Below are 21,922 nucleotides of genomic sequence, written 5' to 3'. Positions count from 1 at the left end.
AGAGGATGTGGCAGAGGGGCACCTTGTGGGGAGTCACACACACAGCGGCCCATCCCCCAATCTCTGAGATGCTACCTCTCCCTTCTGGGTGAGAAATGAGAGTCCACATGAGGGGTGCTGGCTGTCCTCACCCTTGTAAGATGCCCAGGGAGGCTAGTGGGCTGGCCTGGGGCTGCTGGCAGAGGAGGAGCAGGGTACAGGGAGCACCACGTGGGGCAGCCTCACCTCCTGTGTGCCACACACTCCCCACCGGTTGTAATGTAAACAATGAACCCTTCATTCATCCAGCTGCTGTCACCTGGCCCAGCTCTGCCAGGCGCTGGCAGGTACACAGGAGTGGGGGCATCGCTGCCACTAGGGAGCAGCGCCCATCACGGAGTGAAGTGGTGTGGGGCTGGGAGCAGAGGAGGGACACGTGGAGGGTGGGGTGGAGAGGAAGCTTGATGGAGCCCATTGCAGAAGTTTGCTGCCAGGATGCCAAATGGGCTTCAGACAGGGAAATAGCATGGGCAGGGCCTGGAGTCAGAGAAGGGGGCAGGAGTCCTGGTAGCCGCTGGGTTAGAGGAACAGTGAAGGGTTTAGGTGATGGGGTATGGGGTCTAAGGCAGGGGAGCTCTGTTGAGGGGAGGGATTGTCTTGTCCTTCCTCCTTTCCCAGGTGGTGCCCCTCAGACGCCTTCCTCCACGAGCCGTGAGCTAGGATGCGTTTCACCTGCAGCGCCTGGCCTACAAGTGATGGTGGGGTACATCTCTATGGAGGGGTTAGAGATGCAGAGGTGTTTCAAAGGCAGAAGAGCCTGGCAGAGGGCACCTGGGGGGAACCTAGGCACACAGGGTGCACCTGCAAGCCCCCAGGGCCACCCAGCAGGCTGGGAAGGTGGTGCCTAGAATTTTGCACCCAGAGCCTGAAATCCCAAGTTGGGGATTCACCCTTGGGCACCAATTCTTTTCCAGCATCTCCTGTCCACTTTTAGTGGTTAAGAGTTCAGATACTGGGCCCTGACAGCCTGCGTTCAAATCCCAGCTTTGCCACCTACTAGTGACAAATCACTATACCTCTCTCTGCCTCAATTTTCCCATCTATAAAAATGAGGCTACTTATGGTATCTACCTGTTAGGGTTATTGAGAGAATTGAATCAATGTGTGTGTGAAGTATGTCCACTTGATGGAGACATGCCCAATGTTGTTATTGTGGCTGTGCCTGGTGGCCCTACATTCCACACACACACACACACACACACGCGCACACACACACGCACACACACGCACACACATGCACACACACATGCACACGCACACGCTTATTCCCTCTCCATCTGTTTGTCCACCGTCAGGCAGTCCTGCCTGTTGGCCCCGCCCAGGCCCTGTTCTCTGCCTCACTGCAGCCTCTCTCCCCCCCACTCTGGTACACCTCCCTTGGCAATGGAAAGGCCACCACCCCCACAGCTCTAGCCATCCGTGTTCCCTCCACTCTGATCCACATGTAGGGGACCGTTCCCTTTTGGCCTTCTGTCCCTGGCCCTGCCACCCTAAAGATTGACCTTGCCCTTTTGATGCCATCTACTCTACCTCTGCTTCTATGCCCAGAGGGGGGGGAGCTGCATTCTTGACCCTCCTGGTTCTCCACCATCTTAGTCCCATTGTTTTAACAAAATACTGCAGACTTATACACAACAGAAACTTATTTCTCCCAGTTCTGGAGGCTGGAAGTCTGAGGTCAGGCTGCCAGTGTGGTCGGGTGAAGGCCCTCTTCCAGGTTGCAGCCATCTCCTTGTATCCTATGGTGGAAGGGGCAAGGGAGCTTTGTGGGGGTCTCTTTTATAAGGGCACTAATCCCCTTCATCAGGGCTCCATCCTCATGACCTAATCACCTCCCAAAGGCCCCACCTCCTAACACCATCACATTCGGCATTAGGCTTCAATATATGAATTTGGGGAGACACAAACATTCCCACCATAGCATCTGGCCAGGGGTTCTTGAGGGGAGAACAGCAGTCTGTGTGTAGGTCTAAAATAACAAAACAAAATACATATTGAGTGTATGCTGGGCCCTTTTATGAGCTTTTTAAATGTGTGTTAGTTTTTGGATATCTTCATCACATTCCCTATATTTTAGAGATGAGGAAATCCTGTTTGCCCCCCATGCATTTGTTAGGCACCTACTGTGTACCTAGAAGTCATGCCCCCTTTGCCATTTGACCCTAAAGCACACTTTTGGCCATGCTATCTTCAGACACCTCCACCTCATGTGCTGAAGTACAAAGTCCAAATGCTCTCTGACTCTCAGGGCCCCGGCTGGCGGTGCCTTGCCTTCCCAGCATGCTCTCTGGTGCTGGCCCTACCCAAATCTGCCTCATCTTGTAAACTGAGTAGCGGGCATGGCTTGATGATGGGCCTGCCCTTGATCGGGAAGGGGAGCAGGCTCTGACCGTGTCTCTGGGATCATTTTGTCAGAAACCTCCAATTAGGTTAAATGAACGGAGAGTGAGGAGGGAAAGGGAACTTGCCTAGCAAACAATTGCAGGCAGCCTGGCTCCCCCAGGACTCGGGAAGCTGGCAAGCAACCTCTCCTCCAGCTTTCCTCTCTGGACTGTGGTTTCATTTTCCCCACCTCTCCTGGTGCCTCTGTCCCTTCTCTCCCTGCAGGCTCACTCTCTCCGGGTTCTGGTGTGGCTGAGGCCACAGGACCTCCCAGGAGCACTGCCCTTGGTCTTGGGGTGCCAGAGAAACCGATTGGCCTGGCCTGGGTGCGGGTGTCCGCCCTGTCCACTCTGCTGGGGGAGGCAGGCCACATGGTCTCTGGGACGGGGTGGGAGGCAGTGCTGGGCACAGCTGCTACTATGCCGGCTGCATGTATGATGTGTGGTATGTTCTGGGGAAGGACGGGCAAATGGGGTGTCACCCTCCTTGAGAGCTCTCGGTATGATGGGAGAGGCAGACCCATAGCTGATTTACCAAAATGCCACAGGATACAAAGTGGGATTCCTTGGGAGAAACTGGAGTTCGCTGATCTCAGGGGAGGACGGGATGGCTGTGCCCCAGGGGTCTCCCCAGCCCTGGCTTGGAGCTGAGGAGGCTCCTACCTTTGGGACCTGGAGGCTGGCGTTCCTATTTCCAGTGTAGGACCTACCCTGTCCCCCCCCACTCCCTGCTTTGAGCTGTGCTGCCAGGGTCAGTACACAGACACAGTAATACAAAACCCATGTTTTCAGAAGAAATGCTTCAAAATGACAGTGAGATGGCTCCCTTCTGAATAGAGAGTGGAGCACGGCAGGTGGTTTTTATTAACAAGGCATTAGTGCGGGGCCTTGTCCACTTGCCGGCTTCCGTCTTCACTGAGCAGCCCTGGAATCTTACCTTTGACCCCAGCTGCAGCCAGAAAGACACCCGCTCCTCTTCCACTCCCTTCTTTGCCCTTTTGCCCTCTTTGCCATGAGAGGGTGGGATTGCAGGCTCCCAAGGAGTGCCTGGTTTGCCAGCTTCCCTTCCCTAAGCCGCAGTCCTGGGGGTGTCCAGGGCTGATCTGCTCCTGCTTGGACCCACCCTGGCCCCAGCTCTTCCCTGGGGGGCCCCACCCTCGCCCCCAACATATGGCATCAAGGATGGGTGGATGGCTGTGCAGAAACCAGCCTCTCAGCCCTTCCTGGTTTGGCTCGGTGGGTAGAGCATTGGTCGGGCTGCGGACTGAAGGGTCCCGGGTTCGATTCCCATCAAGGGCACATACCTCGGCTGCAGGCTCAATCCCGGCCCCGGTCTCTCTCTGTGTCTCTCCCCCTCCTTTCCACTCGTCCTAAAAATCAATGAAAAGATGTCCTCCGGTGAGGATTAACCTGCCGCTCAGTGTGTAGGGAGCACAGTGCACTTCAGGTTTGGACCCTGCCTTTGAGAAGCTTTCGCTGAATCAGGAAGACATCAGCACCCTTCCTGGAAATGTGAACAAGATCAGCGCCTCTGAGAAACATTTGAAGACGAGTAGAAGGGCTGCCTCAGTGCCCAGTGGGGTCATTGCCCCGGCAGGGGTTGCAGGTCATTCTAGGTGATGCTCAGGTCCACAGGCAGTGGGTGGGTGAGATGGCCTGGGGCTCCCTGGAGGACTAGGACTGGGCCCTGTCTTGAAGGAGGGGCGGACTTGGGGGAGTTAAGGAGGGCCTTCTGAGGGCACAAAGCAGGAAAGTGAAGGAGCAGAGTGTCTGGCTGGGGCTCAGGAAGGAGCCAAGTCTGCGTCTAGTGGTGAGGACAGAAGGGACACTTGGTGTCTTCGGGTTTGGGCTGCCCTCTATCCTGATTCTGACCAGGTCCTTTTCTAACGTAGACCGTTCCCTTCATAAATTCCTTTGCTTGTAGCTTCGGTCACTCAGCTCACATTCAGCTTCTTTCAGACCAGAGGTGGTGCTGGGCTCGGGGAACGGGGAGCAGAGGAGGGGCGACATCCGAGAGGGTCATGTGTGCACTTTGTCTGATTCTAGAAAGGACTTGAGGTGATTTGCAAAGATAAACGCAGTGTAATGAGATGAAAAAGACGGGAAAAAGAGGAAATGCAGGGTAGCAAAAGCCAAACGATGCCCAAGGGGACCTGGCACCCTCTGTGGAGGTAACTTGACTCAGCTTTCCAGCGGCTGGATCTGAGGGGGAGCGGAAGCTCCGAGTGGCTTTGTAGTGTCGCATTGGCTCGTGTAAGGCCATGCTATGTATGAAACAGCAGCCTGAGCGAGGGATAGCACCTCCAAGTAGGAGCTGGGTAGTGTGGTCCTGGGACAGGCAGATGTCCAGAACGCAGAGGGTGGGAGGGAGGGCAGCAGCCGCCTCTGATCCTTCTAATCCTCCTCCTGGAGGGTCCAGCCAGCAGCTGTGGCTGGGCTGCTGCCCGCAGCCAGCCCCTCAAGTGTCTAATGGGCTCTAGGGGTGGATGAGACCCTGTGAACCAGGAGCCAGACTGGTCCCTGCCCCAAGAATCCCCACCTTGTGAGGAGGTGTGGGGGGTCTGATACAGGACTGTGCCCACCCACTTGGTCCCAGGAGTTGGCTAAGGGATAGAAGAGGGGTGAAGGCATTCCTGGCAGATGGCGTAGGGTGTCTGAGGGAGCACTGAGAAGTTTAGGGAGGCTGAAATGCGGGGCTCTGGGGGGAAGGGGCTCAGGAAACAAGGCCAGGGCAGGTGAGGGCCAGGTCAGCGGCAGGAGTGCTGCAGACCGTGGCCCTGGCACTGAGGGCCTGTGGGTTGTCCTCTTAACCTTTTGCCTAAATCTTTGCCCTTGTCCCCCCGACCTGGGTACCTGGAGGAGAGTTGGTCTTGGTTCTGAGGAAGTAAAGAGAAGTGGTTCAAAGCGCAGGCTCGTGGCCAAGGGGCCCGAGTGCCCATGAGACCTCTGCCATTTGTCAGTTGCATCACCCTGGGCAAGTGGCTTGCCCCCTCTGGGCCTCCATTTCCCCATTAGTAAATTGGGGCTCATAACAGTATCTTCTTCACAGGACTGTTGTACAGACTAAGTGGGTTAATTTTATAAAGCGCTTAGACTGGTGCCTGGAGCAGAACAAACATTACAGATCTGCAGCTGCTTACGCTGGCGCAGTTCAGTGGAGGAGGGTCTCATCCCACCCCAAGCACACAAGTTCAGAGTCAAGGACAGCGAAGAAGCAGAGTCCTTGACAGAGAGAGGTGTGGGCATGATCGCCCCTGCCCTGTGGTGGGCTGGCCCTGGGAGGTGGAGGTGCTCAGCGGGTCTCTCTTAATGTGGGTTTTGACAGTAATAACAGTTGCATGAGTTTGGGAGAGCTTCCTATGGCAGCTGTGCCACCTGGAGCAGAACCCTGCTCCCAGAGCAGGCCTTAGTCTCTGCTCAGTCCCCTCCAGCGATGGGGGCTCACTGTCTCTTAGCTCTTTGGACCCATAGCAGGTGAGCACCCTGTGTGTGCTGTGTGCATCAGATGTGCTTGGTGCCGGCTTTTCTGCAGAATTCGAGTCATTAGAACCTTGAATTGCTCCTCTCTGTCCTTCCCAGACATGGCTTCAGGCCAGCCGGTGAGCGCTGCCGTGGGGTGTGAACAAGCTGCCATGGCCTCCAACTGAGTGTGCGGAGGATAAGGGTGGCAGAGGAGGGCATTTTCATTCATTCGCCTATTGATTAAACATCCTGAGCTGTGTGCGCGCTAGGCGCTGTCCTAGGTACCGAGAGCTCAGCCGTGAACAAGAGCTGCAAAGAACCTGCCCTCGTCAGCTGCTGTCAGTGAGAGCTGAGGAGGTTTGCCAGAGGCCGAGAGGAAGGGCATTCTGGGCAGAGGGAACAGCATGTGTAAAGGCCTGAGACGTGACAGTCCGTATGGGTGTGGGTAGGTGTGGGGCATTCTGCCAGAATTTGGTGGCTAGGGATAGTGGAAGGCAGGGCTTGCCTTTCTGGAAGCAATAAAAACAACAACATAACTTTGAGGGCTGGTTAGTGACTGACCGATCCCCAGGGCCATCAAGTTCTGCTCCTTCTTTACTCTCCCCTCCCTGCCTTCCAGCAGCTTTGGGTGGCCTTTCGGAGGTGTAGATGGTGCCCCGGTCCCTGGTTCATCCCCCTGGCTGGTTCATGCCTTCTCCAGGCTGCCACACTCTGGCCCTTCCTTGTGGGCCTTGGTTTACAGCTCCTCCCAGAGCTGGCTGAGCCTCTCATGCCACAGAGGGGCCAAGCCTGGACCTCAGTGGGCTCAGCCTCCCTGCCCCCTGCAGGGGAAGGCTCCCGTGTGAAAGGAGGCCCTGTGCTGACTCCCGACCTTCTTTAGGGAAGGTTGGTCCTGGGAAGGTTGTTCAGTGCGCACGGCACCACCGAGTGCCACACCCTGGGCACCTGAAGTCCAAGGGGCTCGGGCCTTCCCCAGGGAGCTCACAGAACTGTGGGGAGGCAGACGCTCAAGTCGGCCCACATGGTTAGGTGCCACCAGCTGGGGCAGTCTGATGGGTGGGAAGGTCCCAGAGCAGCAGGGACCATCCCTACGTCCTCCACTCCTGCCCAGGAAAAGTTTTAAAACTTTTTATTGCAGTACAGCCTCCATACAGAAGAGTGCACCTGTCCTAAGTGCACTGCTTGTTGAATTTTCTCAAAGTGAATGACTGTGAAATAGCAGCCAGACCCAGAATCAGAATGGGCCAGCTCCCAGAAGCCCCTCTTGTTATTTCTTCCAGTCAGTATGCCTGGCCCAAGCGTGACCCCTTCCCTGATTTCTAACACCAGCAATAAATCCACGCTGCCTGCCCTTGAACTTCATTTTAAATGGAAGCATACAGTCACACTCCATGCACTTTTATATCCGGCTTTTTTTCCACTCCAGATTATAATCCCAAGATTCATACACATTGTTACCTGTGGTTGCAGTTCATTCATTCTCATTGCTGTGTTTTATTCAATTGTGTGAATTTATTTAGACACGTGACTGAGTAACAACTTATGTAGTCATTCTAATGGTGGTGGGTATTTGGGTTATTTTCAGTTTGGGAGCATTAGGAAAAGAACATGTCTTTTGGTGCACACGTGTAACATTTCTGTTGTTACACAGGCTGGTGGATGTATGGTGTTACCCTGATGACTATTAAAGGTGAACATCTTTGCATGTGTTTATTGGTCTTTTGGATACCCTGTTTTTGTGAAGTGCTTTTGCTGTTTTTCAAACTTGACTTGTCAGAGTTCTTTTTATATTCTGAATATGAGTCCTTTGTAGAACACAGGAATTGCCCATGTCTCCTCCCCCTTTGTGGCTTTCCCATCCCTCCTCTCTCAGTGTATCGTTTGATGCACAGAAGCTCTTAATCTTGTCCAATTTATCTATCTTTCCCTTATCTTCAGCACTTCCTGTGTCCTGTTTAAGGACTCTGTGCTTGCTCCAATGTTATGAGGGTCTTCCATGTCCTCTAAAGACTGGATTGTTTTAACTTTCACATTTAGATCTGCTGTCCATGAGGAATCAATCTGTATGTGTGATGTAAGTTTATTAGTTTCCTTTTGCTACTATAACAAATGTCCACACTCTAAGTTGTTTATTTATTTATTTTTAAATATATTTTTATTGATTTCAGAGAGGAAGAGAGAGATAGAAAGATAGGAACATCAATGATGAGAGAGAATCATTGATTGCCTTCTTCATGCCCCCTACTGGGGATCGATCCTGTAACCCTGGCATGTGCCCTGCCTGGAATCGAACTCAGGACCTCTTGGTTCGTAGGTCAATGCTTAATCTACTAAGCCACCACAGCTGGGCTCACACTCAGTAGTTTAAAACAACATCTTACAATTCTGGAGATCGGAAGTCTGAAATGGATCTCAGGCTAAAATTCGGATGTCAGCAGGGCTACGTTCCTTCTAGACTCTAGACTCGAGAGGCTCAAGGGAAGATTCTGTTTCTTTGCCTTTCCCAGCTTCTAGACACAGCCTGCATTCTTTGGCTGGTGGCCCTGCCTCCATCTTCAAAGCCAGCAGTGTTGGACTTCGTCCTTTGCACACTGCCATCTCTGATTCTTTTGCTCCTGCTTCCCTCTTCCACTCGTAAGGACCCTGTGCTTACATTGGACCTGCCTGGATAGTACAGGATAATCTTCCATCTCCAGGTCATCTCATTAGCAACCTTAATTCCATCAGTAACTTAACTCCCCTCTGCCATGTAGGCATGTTCACAAGTTGTGGGGGCCGTTACCGGGGAGGGGCCTTATTCTGCCAAGGAGGGAGCAGGATATTTTTCCTGGGTGGCTATCCAGTTGACCCAGCACCACTTATTGCAGCGGTTCTCAACCTGTGGGTCGTGACCCCTTTGAGGGTCGAATGACCCTTTCACAGGGGTCGCCTAAGACCATCGGAAACACATATATATAATTACATATTGTTTTTGTGATTAGTCACTATGCTTTTAATTATGTTCAATTTGTAACAATGGAAATACATCCTGCATATCAGATATTTACATGGCAATTCATAACAGTAGCAAAATTACAGTTATGAAGTAGCAACGAAAATAATTTTATGGTTGGGGGTCACCACAACATGAGGAGCTGTATTAAAGGGTCGCGGCATTAGGAAGGTTGAGAACCGCTGACTTATTGTAAAGACCATTCTTGGCTCACAGGTAATTTTTAGTTACTTGTTCAGGCTGGGTTGGAGAGAACCCAGGAGATGGGTGGCTTTCCTGCAGCCACCTGGCCGAGATGTATTGGATGGAGCTGCCACAGAAATCAGAAGGGGATGAGGCAACCATGAAAGACCATTGGGTCCCTATCCTGGCCTGGGAGGCAGGACACTGGAGCCCATGCCTTCCTTTGTCCTGGTTGCTGGGTCATCTCAGCAGGGAGCCACTTGCCCCACACAAGTTTTCTTCATTTGGGAGTTGAATCTCAGTGTGCTGTTCACTTGCTCTGTGACCTTGGGCGAGTCTGCTCTGGGCCTCAGTTTCTCATTCTTTGAAATGGGAATAAAGATGGGTCAGAGGGCAACTTGAGCTGTGCTGTTCTCAAGCCCTTCTCCACTGGGGAAGGAGGGAGACTCCATCTGTCAGAGCCAGGCTGATGCCTGACCAGCATCTTGGGCCAGTGGCAGGAGGGCTCCAGTTGTCTGATTGGCAGGCCTATGGGTTACCACACAGCCAGGAGCAGGCTCTTGGGCCATGGCTGTGCCCTGGTTCTGAACGTGCCAACTGTGTGTGTGTGCACATGCGTGCGCCTGCATAAGGCAGGGAAATATATTGATGTTCCTTCCCCTCCCTAGACCTGACACAGCCCTGGTCCCCGTGTTCTTGGCTGGGAGACAGGATCCCTCCAAACCTGAGAGAAGATGGTCAAGTCCCGTGTGTCCAGCTCAGGCTGCACTGGCCGTTCCCAGGCTCTGCAGTGGCCCCAGGTTGTTGGCAGGTTGTTGGTAGGACAGGGAAGGTGCTGACTTTACAGAGTGGAGCTGCAACCCTGAGCTCGGAGGCTGTGAGGATGGAGAGCCTGATGCTGGACGCAGGCCCTGCTTGTGTCCCAGCTGCAGGTGCCAGAGCTGATGGGGGCTCCTGGGTTGGTTTGTCCTTCCCTGTTTAGACCAGGAGTGTCCCTGCGCTCTCCTCCACGCTGCTGGCACAGACTGCTCTGCTCTGCCCCACCGTCCTTCCAGCTCCCTCCCGTTCTCCAAGCCCCATCTGCTGGGGAGCCCGGGTGCCAGCCCAGCTCTGCTCTGAGGCTTGGGCGGGTCCCTTCTCCCAAGGTAAGGGATGGCTGGCTCTGGATGGCTGCCAGGCCCCTTGGTACTCCCAGGGCAACTTGAGCCCCCAAGCAGGGTCCATCACCACCCCATCTGGGGCCCCCTGTCTCTACCCCAGCTGGCGAGTGTGCTAAGTGTGTATGGCCCTGGCTGCAGCTCCCCATAAGGCCTCACTGACCCAGAGTGAGCAGAGGGTGGGTGTTGGGACAGGGGCCTAGGCAGACAGGCACCATCTTCCTGGCTCTCCCTGGCTGGAGGGGCCGCTAGCCTGAGGCTCAGAGCTTTGGCTTCTGACTCAAGCTGGCGGGACTCGAGGGAGCCCGTCCCAGCCCTGCCCTGCTCTCTGCTTGTGCCTGGGGATTCTAGGGTTACCACTGGTGCACGTTCCTAAGACTGGGTCAAATGCAGACTAAGTAAACCTCCCTTCCAAGCTGGATGGGACAGGCAGGAGGTGCCAGCTGGGAGTGGGCTCCTGGACACGGTGGTCCACACTTCCCTGGGGCCTCTGCTGGATCCGGGGGTTGGGAGAGCACTGGGTGCTGCATGACTGTTGGGGTACCCAGTGAAGCAGGGCTAGGGGAAGCCCATGCCATGCTCACATAAGAACTCACCTTGCGTTTGGGTAACCTTGGCCTGGTGGCCAGCATCTGTGGGGGTTCATTCTGTTTGGGGGCTGTTTGCTCTCCCCTCCTCTTGTGTGTGTCTTGTTTTTTAAGAAGTGAGTATGAAATATTTCAGGCATTCAGATAAAGGCATAGAGAGCATGCAATGTACACCATGTATATCCTGCAGGACTTAAGAAACGAGTCTTATAAATAGAAATGCTGCCCAGCCCCGTTCCCGTCCCCAAAACCGCATTTCCTGGCTGTTGCATGGAGGGCTGTGATAAGCACCCTTAGGTGCCTCCCAGGATGCAGGGCCGTGGTTCCTGGCTGGGTCTCCTGCCTCTGCAGGCGCCCCCACCCTCCGCCCGGCTCTGCCCACCCAGCCCACAAGCCCTTGCTCTGTGGCCTTTGTAGCACTGGCATCACCAGGCTTTTTGACTTTTCGCCCATCTGATTGGGTGGGAAATGGGAGCTTCTTGTGGCTTGGACATGCATTTCCCTGAAGACTGGGAGGCCCAGCAGCCCAGCCGGACAGTCTCTCCTCGAAAGCCGCCCCATTCATGCCCTTCTGTTATTGGGGTACCCTCAAGTGTGTACCCTGCGATGCCTTTCTTCTTTCTCTTCAGCCTCTCACATTGCATACCGGTGGGTGCCCCAGGCCTGTGCTCCTCATTCTCCCAGCCTCAGCTATCCCCAGTGACTCCCCCAAGGGCACAACCTGTTTCATGCCCCCTCCCCCCAGGGCCCCTTAGTCACCTCGCACTTCCAGCCCCTGCCTTCTTTCTCCTGCGTCTCTCCCAGTGGGTCCCTCCCAGTTTGAGAGATTCTACCACCTGCTGGAACCCTGGGTGCCCCTGCCCCTTGCTGTTTGCCACCAAATCCTACCCAGACTCTGTCCCCTCCAGCCTCTGCCTCTGTCCCAGTGCAGGCCTCACTGTGTGCCCTTGTCTATCACAGCAGCCTCCTTGCCCTCATTCCCTCCATCACCCCCTCAGCTCCCGAGAGCGGTTTTGCTAATGTGCACTTCTAGTCTGTCACATCCCTTGCTGATGTCCCCCATGGCTCCTCACCCCTCCAGCCTGATGCCTGGAAGTAGGTGTGAGCATTGGGGTGCCCAGTGGGGCAAGACTAGGGGAGCCCATGCCACACCCACATAAGGGCTCACCTTTAGTTCGGGTCGCCTCAGCCTGGCGGCCAGCACTGGAAGACCCCTCTCCCATCACTGTCCCTGCCAGTCCCTGAATCCCACCCCTCCACACACATTTTAGCCACTAAATCCTCTGCTGTTTGATCGACCTGGCAGGGTGTGGTCTGTGCCTGGCTTGTTCCACGTGCTCCCCCTCCCCCTGCCACCACTCTGCTTCCTGTTACAGAGCCTACCCCCTCCCCACCCCACCCGTGGTGTGTTGTGGCCTCTGTAAGTTCACCTCTGGACACTATAGTCCCTGCATTCTGGTCACAGGCTCAGGAGGGGAGCCGGGGGCATGGGTACCCTGACTGCCAGGACCCCTGCTGGGGAAGGAGGAGCAGCACAGGGAGAGCTGCCACTGTCAGGGGTGAGTGTCCCTGAGGCCTCAGCCAGCAGCAGTGTCCTGCCCAAGCACCACCCTCCCAGCAGCAGACCCTGCGGGTGGGCCATGGCCCGGTCCCCCATCAGAGTCTGGCCTGGAGGCCCCCTTCCGGGTACCGCCTCTCTTGCCCTCTGGGCAGGCTGGCGCGTAGACATGGGCTTTCCACTGCCCTATTTGGCACCAACTGTCCTTCCGTCGGGGCCGCACCCTGGGCCGCCGGTTGGCAGAAAGTTCTTGGTCCTCATCTACACTGAAACTTTGGTGTGCCCCCCCCCCCCCAACCCAGGGTGGTGGGGGAGCAACTGAAATGGAAACCCTGAAATGCAGCCCGGGTTTGTCTTCAGTAAATGGTAATTGAGGGCCGCACAAAGGGGGCCTGTTGGTCTGAATGCCACCCGCCCTCTCCCGCCTCTTCCGCACCGTCGTCTGGGCCGGAGTCCCTGGGGGAGGTGGTGTGGGCATCCCGGGCCTTCCCAGCAGCTCCCGTGTGCCAGGCACGGAGGCGGTTGTGGGCTGCTTTGAGGCAGCCATACTTCTACCCCATTTCACAGGTGATGAAACCGAGGCACTGGGCCAAGCTCCCACAGCCACTCTGAGTCTGGGGTTTGGACCTCCCCGGAGCTTAAATCTACTTCCTCCCAGGCCTCCCCCATCAGCGCAGTGTGGCCAAGGGCCAGTTTATCACCATGTCTAGCTTTTTCCAAGAAACCCTTCCTCTGCCCAGGAACAGAGCTGAGTCACAAAGGCCAGTTTGCCCGAAGCCTCCTCCCCTTCTTCCTCTTCCCCATTCTTCTCATCTCCCCCCCCCCCCTCAGTGTTGGAGGCCCTAGGGGAGGTGGGGGTGGGGAGTGGGCTGCTTGCCTCTCCTCCCCTGGCCCTCACCACCCCCTCAGCAGTAGTGGCTGGGGCTGAGTCAGTGCTGCCTGGTTCTCTCCTCCCACCAGCTCCTCTCGTCTCCTTGGTCAGCGAGGCGCGAGGCACGTGGACGCTTTCTCCAGAGGCCAGGGGTCTCACTCATGTTATTCCAGGCCTGGGCCGGGCAGGGTGCGTGGAGGGCCCGCAGGGTCTGGTCTCAGCCACTGAGCTACGTGTGACTTTGGGTGAATCCCTGAACTTTCTGAGCTTCAGATGCTCTGCCTCTAAGATGAGCACTGCCTCCTCAGGGCGTGTGAGGACTCATGAGGCCACATTCCCACAAGGCCTGCTGCATAACAGGTTCTTCATACTGGAGGCTGTGGGGATCATCAGGGCAACCGTGGGAGCCTCCGGAAGCCTTTCCTGGGAGGAGTGTCCATGGGGATTTGTCCTCTGGGCCACCGCAGGTGTGCTGTCCGTGGAGTTTCTGGAACATGGGCTCTGTGCCAGACATCAGGCAGAGGCTGAGTTCTCGAGAGACTGTGGCCCCACCTGGGGTTGTCCATGAGCTCTCAGGAGGCAAATGAGAACAGTATCCTCTCTCCTAGCTCAGTGTGTGTCCTGAGGTTTCTGTAGGGTAAAATCCTGGGAGACTTCCTGGAGGAGGAGGAGGCATCAGGTTAGGTGTTCTCATAGGAGGTTGAAATAGGTGAAGCAGGTGGGAGAAAAGGCACAGGCAGAGTCTGGGAGGTGGGGAAGTGTCAGTTGTGTGGTAGCAGCAGCATACCTGGTGGGGAGCCTCCAATGCAGGGACATGGTTATAATACCTGGTCGCTGTCTCCAAGGGCACCCTGGCTAGTGGAGAGGTCAGACCAGCTATGTGCCAGCTGGGCTGATGACCACAAGCTACTCAGTCCTGAGTAGTGGGCCCTGCAGAGGTGAGGGGGACCTCCTGGGCCTCTTCCTGCCATGGGCTAGCATCATTCATTTATTCAAAGGTGATCTATTGAGCTCCTGCAGGCACCCTTGTCAGAACTAAGGGTACCAAAGCAAACAAAACAGACCCAAGCCCCTGCCCATGTGCAGTGGAGAAAAACACAACAGGGTCAGGGTGGGGAGGACTGGGTAGGGGTTGCAATCTTAGAAGGGAACATTGGAGCAGGTACTTGAAAGAGATGAACAGCACCCCTAGATATTTGAGAGAAAAGCATTCCAAGTAGAGGGAACAGCATGTGCGAACGGCCCTGACGCTGAAGCGTGCTTAGTGTGATCCAGGAGCTGCTGAAGGCCAGTGTGGTTTGGGTGGTGAGGGAGGGTCAGCGGTGGTGGAGGTGAGAGGTGAGGAGGGCTTTGAAGGCCATTGCACTGCTATGGAGACCCTTCGAGGATTTTTAAAATATGTATTTTTTAAGTTGAGGTTTAATTTACTCATTTTAAGCAGACGGTTTGATGACTTTTAATCTAAACATACAATTATGCAGCCATTACCACAATCCAGTTTTAGAACATTTCTTCCCCCCAGGAAGTTCTCTCATGTGTGTTTTCAATCAATCCCTGGTCCCACCACCAGGCAACCGCTGATCTGCTTTCTGTCTCTACTTTTGAAATTTTATATGAATAGAATCATACAATATGTATTCTTCTTTGTCAGATGTCTTTCACTTAGTATAATGCATTTAGAGGTTCATCCATATTTGTTGTATGTGTCAGTATTTTCTTACTATTGCTGAGTGCTATACTATTGTATAGATGGACTGTTTGGATTTATATATACAAATATATATTGATTTCAGAGAGGAAGGGAGAGGGAGAGAGAGAGAGAAGCATCAACAATGAGAGAGAATCACTGACAGACCGCCTCCCGCATGCCCCACACCGGGTGGGGATCGAGCTTGCCACCTGGGCATATGCCCTGACCAGGAACCAAACCACGACCTCTCGGGACCTCCCAGGTCACAGGTTGACGCTCAGCCACTGAGCCACGCCATGTTTGTGCATTCACCAGCGGATGGACCTTTGGGTTTTTACCATCCTTTGGTTATTGTGAATAAAGTTGCTATGCACATTTAAAAATAAATCCTTGTATGGATATGTGTGTTTATTTCTCTTGGGTGTTTGGGTCATATGGTAGGTATGTATTTAAGTTTTTAAGAAACTGCCAAACTGTCCTCCAAAGTGGCGGTACCGTTTTTCATTTCCAGCAGCAACGTGTGTGTGCCAGTTTCCGTGCCTCCCCACCAGCACGTGATATTGTCCGTTTCCCTGCTGCTAAGCCTTTCTAATTGGTGTGAGGTGGTATCTCTTTGAGGTTTTGGTCCTTATTGCCTAGTGACTGATGATGTTGCTCACATTTCCATGTGCATATTGCTGTTTGTGTATCTTCCTTGGTTAGTGAAATGACGTTCAGCTTTTTTGTTCATGTATCATTAGGTTGTCATCAGTGAGTCGTAAGAATTCTTTATATGTTCTGAATACAAGTCTTTTATTAGATATATGATTTGTAGTTTTTTTTCTCTGGGAGGGTCTTGGGCAGAGAAGGGGCCATGGGCATGGGGAGTGGGTCCTTGCACCTGGCTTCAGTCCCAGCAACACACTCTTCTCTGCCTCAGGCATGTGGGCTGCATCAAGATTTCCTGGGTCAGAGGGTCCCCTGACTAAGCCACAGGAACAGGAAGTTTGCTTGGCCACCCACAGAGTGGCCACCCATTCGCTGTCATCAGAGACCACCCTCACATGCCCTTGTTGGCTCAGCGCGTCCCTGTCAGGCTCGGGGTGCCAACGCAGCCTAACCAGGCTCACAGAGACGTCACAAACTATGGGGCAGTTCCCCAGTGAACGAGCTTCCTGGAGGGCCTGATTCTGGGGAGCAAGGGAGCAGCCTCATGCTCTAGCCTGACCAAGTGTCTCCAGGCCCCAGAATTCCCGGGGTGTCAGAGTCGTGGGTCAGGGGACTGTGGTATTGGGTTTGCAGGCTCCAGGGCCAGGTCAGGGTCGGCAAGAATGCCCCGTGCTCCTGTCGGCTCACCTGGGCATGTAGGCGCGGCACTGTGTGCCCTGGGGGAGCTTATTATTCTCTGTTCGTATGGCTGGCAGCCCCATGTAAGGAGCCGATCCTTCCCATGGCTGATCTTCCCAGGACAGGTAGTAGTTGCTGGCTCATCTTGCTGGCCTGAGAGCCGTTGTGAGGACGCTGTGTATTCCTGTCATGAGCATTGTAGGTTGGCTTCTGTATTGGTTAGGACTTTTGTGGTTGCAAGCAATGGTATCCCTCAGATAGGTTTAGGCCAGTGGTCGGCAAACTCATTAGTCAGCAGAGCCAAATATCAACAGTACAACGATTGAAATTTCTTTTGAGAGCCAAAAGCTTATAGTTTATAAGCTATATAGTTTATAAACTTAAATTATATAGGTAGGTACATTTTTATTAATTTAATTAGGGTACTCCTAAGGCTTAGGAAGAGCCACACTCAAGGGGCCAAAGAGCTGCATGTGGCTCGCAAGCCGCAGTTTGCCGACCACGGGTTTAGGCAAAAAGAGGAAACGATGCATGTGTGTGTGTGTGTGTGTGTGTGTGTGTGTGTGTGTGAGAGGCTGTGTTGGCTGATGTAAGCGAGGGCCTCAAGTGACCGTCTTCAGGCTCAGCTGGATCCAGGCCCTCCAAATCCAGCCACTCAGCTCTGCTTTCTGTGTTGGCATCGTTCCTGGCGGCTCTCCCATGCGGTAGCTGGGGTGGCCCTGCAGTTACTGGCGTCCATCCCACACCCAGGCAGCCCCGCGGTGAGGAGAGCACCTCTTCCTAAAGGTTCCAGCCAGACTCCAGGCCCTGATGCTCCTCGGGTCACGTGACTCCCTCTCAGCGAACCACTAGGGCTCGGACCAGGTCTGCGTCGTGTCTACTCCAGGAGTGTGTGCGGGGTCAGCCCCCATAAGACATGTGGATCCCGAGTGGAGAAAAGGGTTCTCTAAAGGGGTAATGTTCCGTGACCAAGAGGGGGATAGGGATATGGCTGGACAGGCACAGGGTTTGGCATCCCTGACTGTCGGAGCGGAGTGCCCAGAGGCTTCGGTTTCCCCTCCTCAGGTCCTGAGGGGGTCAGGCTTTCATGCAGAATCCTCCATTCGCCCGTGGTGCTCTGCACTCCCTCTCCCCACTGGACGGTGTGCTCCCGAGGCAGAGGCCCGCGGCTCGGGCAGGACAGGCCCAGGCCCACGGTGTACCCTCTGTAGACATGGGTGCAAGAGGGTGTGCACACAGGACAGTGGGGGAGGAGGCCAGGGGACGGTGGCCTGTCCTCTATGCCTTGGAGACTGGAGGCTTCCCCTCTCAAGGGTCCCCTTTGTAAAATGCTAGTGCCCCATGCACCCCGGACACCGTACGCGTCAAACCCTTCCCTTTTTAGTCATAGAGGCAGGGAGCTGTAACGGTGGGAGGGTAGGCAGAGGCACGTGAGTCCGTCCTGGCGAGGGATGAGGCCTCTGTGTGCATGTCCCCGCACCGGTGGAGTGGGCAGTGCTGGGAGGGTGAGCCCAAGAGCGGGGGTGAGGCCTGTGTGGCGAGGCAGAGCAATGAGCTGGTTGATGACATTAGGTGTTGCTTTGTCAGCCCGCATCAGGAGGGATGCATCAGGAGGGGTGTGGGTTATTGGCTAGTCCTAGAGAGTCTGGGGGCTGACGGAGGGGAACTCACTGGTTGCCGTGCATGTCAGAATCCACACCAGCCTGTGCTCTGTGGTGAGGGACACGCTCAGCTGTTGGGGGCTGTGCAGGCCCTCGTGGTCCTGGCCTGGGGTTTCTGGGGTTCATACAGCATTGCTGTAGACCCTAAACCAGTTTGCTCCTGATTCTCGCCTCCTGGGCCCAGGAGGTGGGAAAAGAGAACGTGCCCAACCTCAGTCCAGCAGACCAGGACACTTGTCCTGGCCGCACCACTGCCACACTGGGCCCACTCCTGCTGCCGCTGCTCTGTGCCTCAGTTTCCCTATGTAGGAGAAGAGGGGCGATGGTGGTCTGTGCCTCACGGTGTTGGAGTCCCGCGGTGTTGGTATCGGGGTGACGTTATGATGTGATCACTCTTACTCTCTACCCGCAGGTGAGTGACGATGGCAGGGAGAACGTGACCTGCACGGGCCCTTTTCCACCCACTGAGTGGCACCACCATGCAGAAGCCCAGCGGCCTGAAGCCCCCCGGCCGTGGGGGAAAACACTCGAGCCCCATGGGCCGGACGTCTGCTGGGTCAGCCTCAGCCTCTGCCACGGCGGCAGCCACCGGCTCCAAGGAAGGTGCGCAGGGCCAAGGGTAAGGGGCTGGGTGGGGCGTGGATCTCCCGGGAGAGCCGCTCTGTGGCCGACCTGGAGGCCGGCAGCACATGGATGTTCTTTTTGTCTGATTGTGACCCCTTGAACAACTAGTGACAAGCACCGATACAGGCTTTATGTGCGCCGATCTATTCATGCTCCCCCAGCCCGGGAGGCGGGTACCACTGCGGATGAGAAAATGGAGCTCCAGGGAGCCTGGCATCTTGCCCAAGGTCACTCAGACTCCACCGCCTCTCTGCCCCCATTCATCCCCCTTCCAGGATCTGAGATTGTCCTAGTGGAGCCAGCCCCATTTTCCCACCAGCCTTCTCGTCTGCCACCCAGAACCGTGGCCTTGAACCTTTCCTTATCTGACCCTGGTCTTTCTGTTGGTGGGCAGAGGGCACCCTGGCTGGAGGAACCAGCTCCGGGGGCAAATGGTAGGGAACTGCTGTTAGTGAGTTGCTTTCTCTGATTATAAAAGTAAGATGGGCCCTGTGGGATATGTGGACAGTTGGATGCAGGAGTAAAATTGCCATCCCCTGGAGGCAACTATTATTTTGGTTTATATCCTTACTCTTTTTTTTTTTTTCCTTAAACCTATTTGTTATCATTCTGCATCTACAACTTGAAAATCTGCTTTTTTCCATTCAATATGATTAGGTGAATTTTTCATATCATTAAAACTTCACATGCTCATCATTTTTAATGGCTGGAAAATACTCTGTTCATTCAACAAATATAAGTCAAGGGCCTGCTTTGTTGACACAGTCCTAACTCCTAACCACTGGACTCTCATTCTGAACAAAACCGGATGTGGTCCCAGCCCTCAGGGCTGCCAGTCTGGTGGGGAGACTGAATGTTGTGAGATCCTGTAACGGGGGCCTGCCCAGGTCTGGGAGGTGGGGACCTGCAAGCTGGGGTCTGGAAGGTGATGGTTTACTAGATGAAGAAGGGAAGGTATTCCTGGCAGAGGGAACAGCATGTGCAAAGGCTCAGTGGCAGGAGGGAGCATGGTGAGTACAAGGGAGGGAAAGCAAGTGAGTGAGGCTGAATATGACCAGTGGGAAGCGTGCTGGTGAGATGGTGGACCGGGGGGCGGGGGCAGCTTAGGGTTATGCAGGGAGTTTTACTGACATCCTAATAGCAGCAGGACGCCACTGGAGGGTTGTAAATCAAAAGGAATGCGATAGAAGGAATTGGAAAAATTTCCTTAACCCATTCTCTGCAGTTGAAAATTGAGAGTGATTTTTATGTTCACTTTGATAAAAGATGCTGTGATGAGCATCTTTGGGCACAGATCCTTGCTCTGAGTTTATTGCAGCCATCAAGGTCTGATGCTTCCGTGTCATTTGATTGGCACAGAAGTTGGGGAGATAAAAAAATAGCCAGAGGCCAGACTGGGAAATCTGGGTCCTGGGTTGGGTCAAGGAGAGTTTGAGCCAAAGGCTTGGGCAGTTGGCAGAACCAGGTCCCTGGCAGAGCCAAACAGCCAGCATGACAGGGTGAGGAAGCTGTATGGTGTGGCTACGGGGGACCTACACAGACAGGTCCAGACTCCCCCTCTGAGGTGGCAAACCTTCCTTACTCCTGGGAGGCTCCTGAGCAATGAGAAGAGGCCAGGTGGGAGAAAACAAGGCGGGAAGGACGTTCTAGGTGGAGAGAACAAGCGGAGCGAAGGCCATGAGGCAGGGATGGACTGTTTGTTAAGAAGGAAGGCAGGTCTGGGTGGAGAGGAGTGTGAATGAGGCTGGGGAGGGTGGCAGAGGCAGATGATGAAGGGCAGGGGCTTTGGGTTTCAGGGTGATGGGAGCTGTGGGAGGGTGTTAGCAGAGGAATGATGGCATGTACACATCCCTCAGGCCACCACGTGCAGAACGGACTGCGGGGGTTAAGAACGGCTTGGGGAGACCAGTGGCAATTGGTCACCCAGGTGAGGATATTTGTACTCACTGCCAGGGCTCTGACCACCATACGTGGGTCATCAGGAAAGACTTCTTGGAGGAAGCCTGAAAGAGCGTAGCCTTGACAGTGGGAGGATGTATTGGCGAAGAGGAGGACCTGCAGGCAGAGGAGTAGAGCGTGGGCAAAGACACCGAGTGGGCTGAGCTTGGTCGGGTGCAGGGGGGCGATGACAGTGGTGGTCGGTAGCCTACTTTCTGGAGAAGGGCACCAGCCAGGCCTGGCACTGACCCTCTTCTCTCCCTGTGGAGAGTCCTTTCCTCATCGCTCCCCCCCTGGTCAGGAGGGGCCTGAATGTGGCTCTGATCCAGATCTAATGTGCTCTGCCCCTGAGTTACTTAACCTCTCTGAGCCACTAATGGGAGCATAGCATCTCTGATGAGATCACGTCAGTGAAGGAATGTGAAGTGCCTGCAGGTACAGAACTCATTAAAGAGTAATTTCTTTTCCTTCCACCCATCTGTAATCTCATTACAGAAAACTGGAAAGTGGTAAAAGAAGCAGCAGCCCTCCCCTGAACATAATCACAGCCACCACTGTGACGATTCCCTTCCCGTCTTTCCCTGCTGCACATATTGTTTAGTGGTTAAATCATGGGTTGTGCCCGCGTTTGCATCTTCCTGTTCCACCTTGGACGGTGCCTGCAGTGTCTTTGCCGTCCTTTAGAACAGCTGCGTCGTAGTCCCTCCAGGGAGTGGGGATGGAGCACAGTGTGGCGTGCTGGTTGCTTCCCGGTCACACTGCACAGTGCCTGGGAGCCCTGAGGGTGGGGGCCAGTGGTCTGACTTGGCCTGCCCCCCCCACCCCAAAGGGCTGTTGCAGAGAGAGGAGGTGCCACTCCATGAATGTCTGATTGATGACAGAGCCATGCCCCTGTACTCCACGTGGGCGTGAAAGGCTGCAGCTGGGCTTGGCGGTGCCCTCCCTCCTCTGGCACCAGCTGCCTTTGCAGACACCCAGGCTGGGGGAGAGCTGGCAGAGGCAGAGAAACCCTGTGAGAGGGGAAGGGAGATGTCTGCCACCCAGAGCTGCTTTGTCCCTGCTCATAACAAGAGTCTCTGGAGAGGAGGGGTGGTGGGAGCAGCAGGGCAGGGCCCCTCAGGCTGCTCCCCCACCCCGTAAAACTGGCCATCTGCTCTCTGAGGTGCTGGAGGTGCTGCCCCCATCGGAGGCTGGGACCGTGTGTGAGGGGCAGGGGCCCTGAAAGATGAGCCTGAGGAGACGAGCCTGGTTGGGGACGGGGACAGTAAAAAGCTGGAATCTGTTTTGGGAATCGGGGCCGTGGCTGCCTCCCAAGCATGAGCTCAGCTTCCTGGCAAAGGGTCTAGCCAAGGGCTGGGCGCGGACGGATGCCCCTGCCCCCTGCCCCATGAGATGGAGGGCCTGTGTCGGTCCCAGGAGCTGTGACACACAGGAGCAGAGCCAGGGGGCCATG

At 54.9% G+C, this 21,922-nt stretch overlaps 1 protein-coding gene across 7 annotated transcripts in view; it reads left to right on the top strand.

Annotated features, from left to right (window-relative positions):
* The window catches only part of CLIP2 (CAP-Gly domain containing linker protein 2), a 68,355-nt gene that overhangs the window by 1,218 nt on the left and 45,215 nt on the right, over positions 1-21,922 (top strand). For all 7 annotated transcript variants that reach the window (XM_006088232.3, XM_023753461.1, XM_014455376.2 and 4 more), the window contains exon 2: positions 18,318-18,510. In XM_006088232.3, the coding sequence (XP_006088294.1) occupies positions 18,387-18,510 (124 nt within the window). In that variant the 5' untranslated portion in view covers positions 18,318-18,386. The remainder of the gene's footprint in view (positions 1-18,317; positions 18,511-21,922) is intronic.

The sequence above is a fragment of the Myotis lucifugus genome, unplaced genomic scaffold, assembly GCF_000147115.1.
Source record: "Myotis lucifugus unplaced genomic scaffold, Myoluc2.0 scaffold_45, whole genome shotgun sequence".
Lineage (NCBI taxonomy): Eukaryota > Metazoa > Chordata > Mammalia > Chiroptera > Vespertilionidae > Myotis > Myotis lucifugus.
This window is presented reverse-complemented; position numbering and strand designations above follow the sequence as displayed.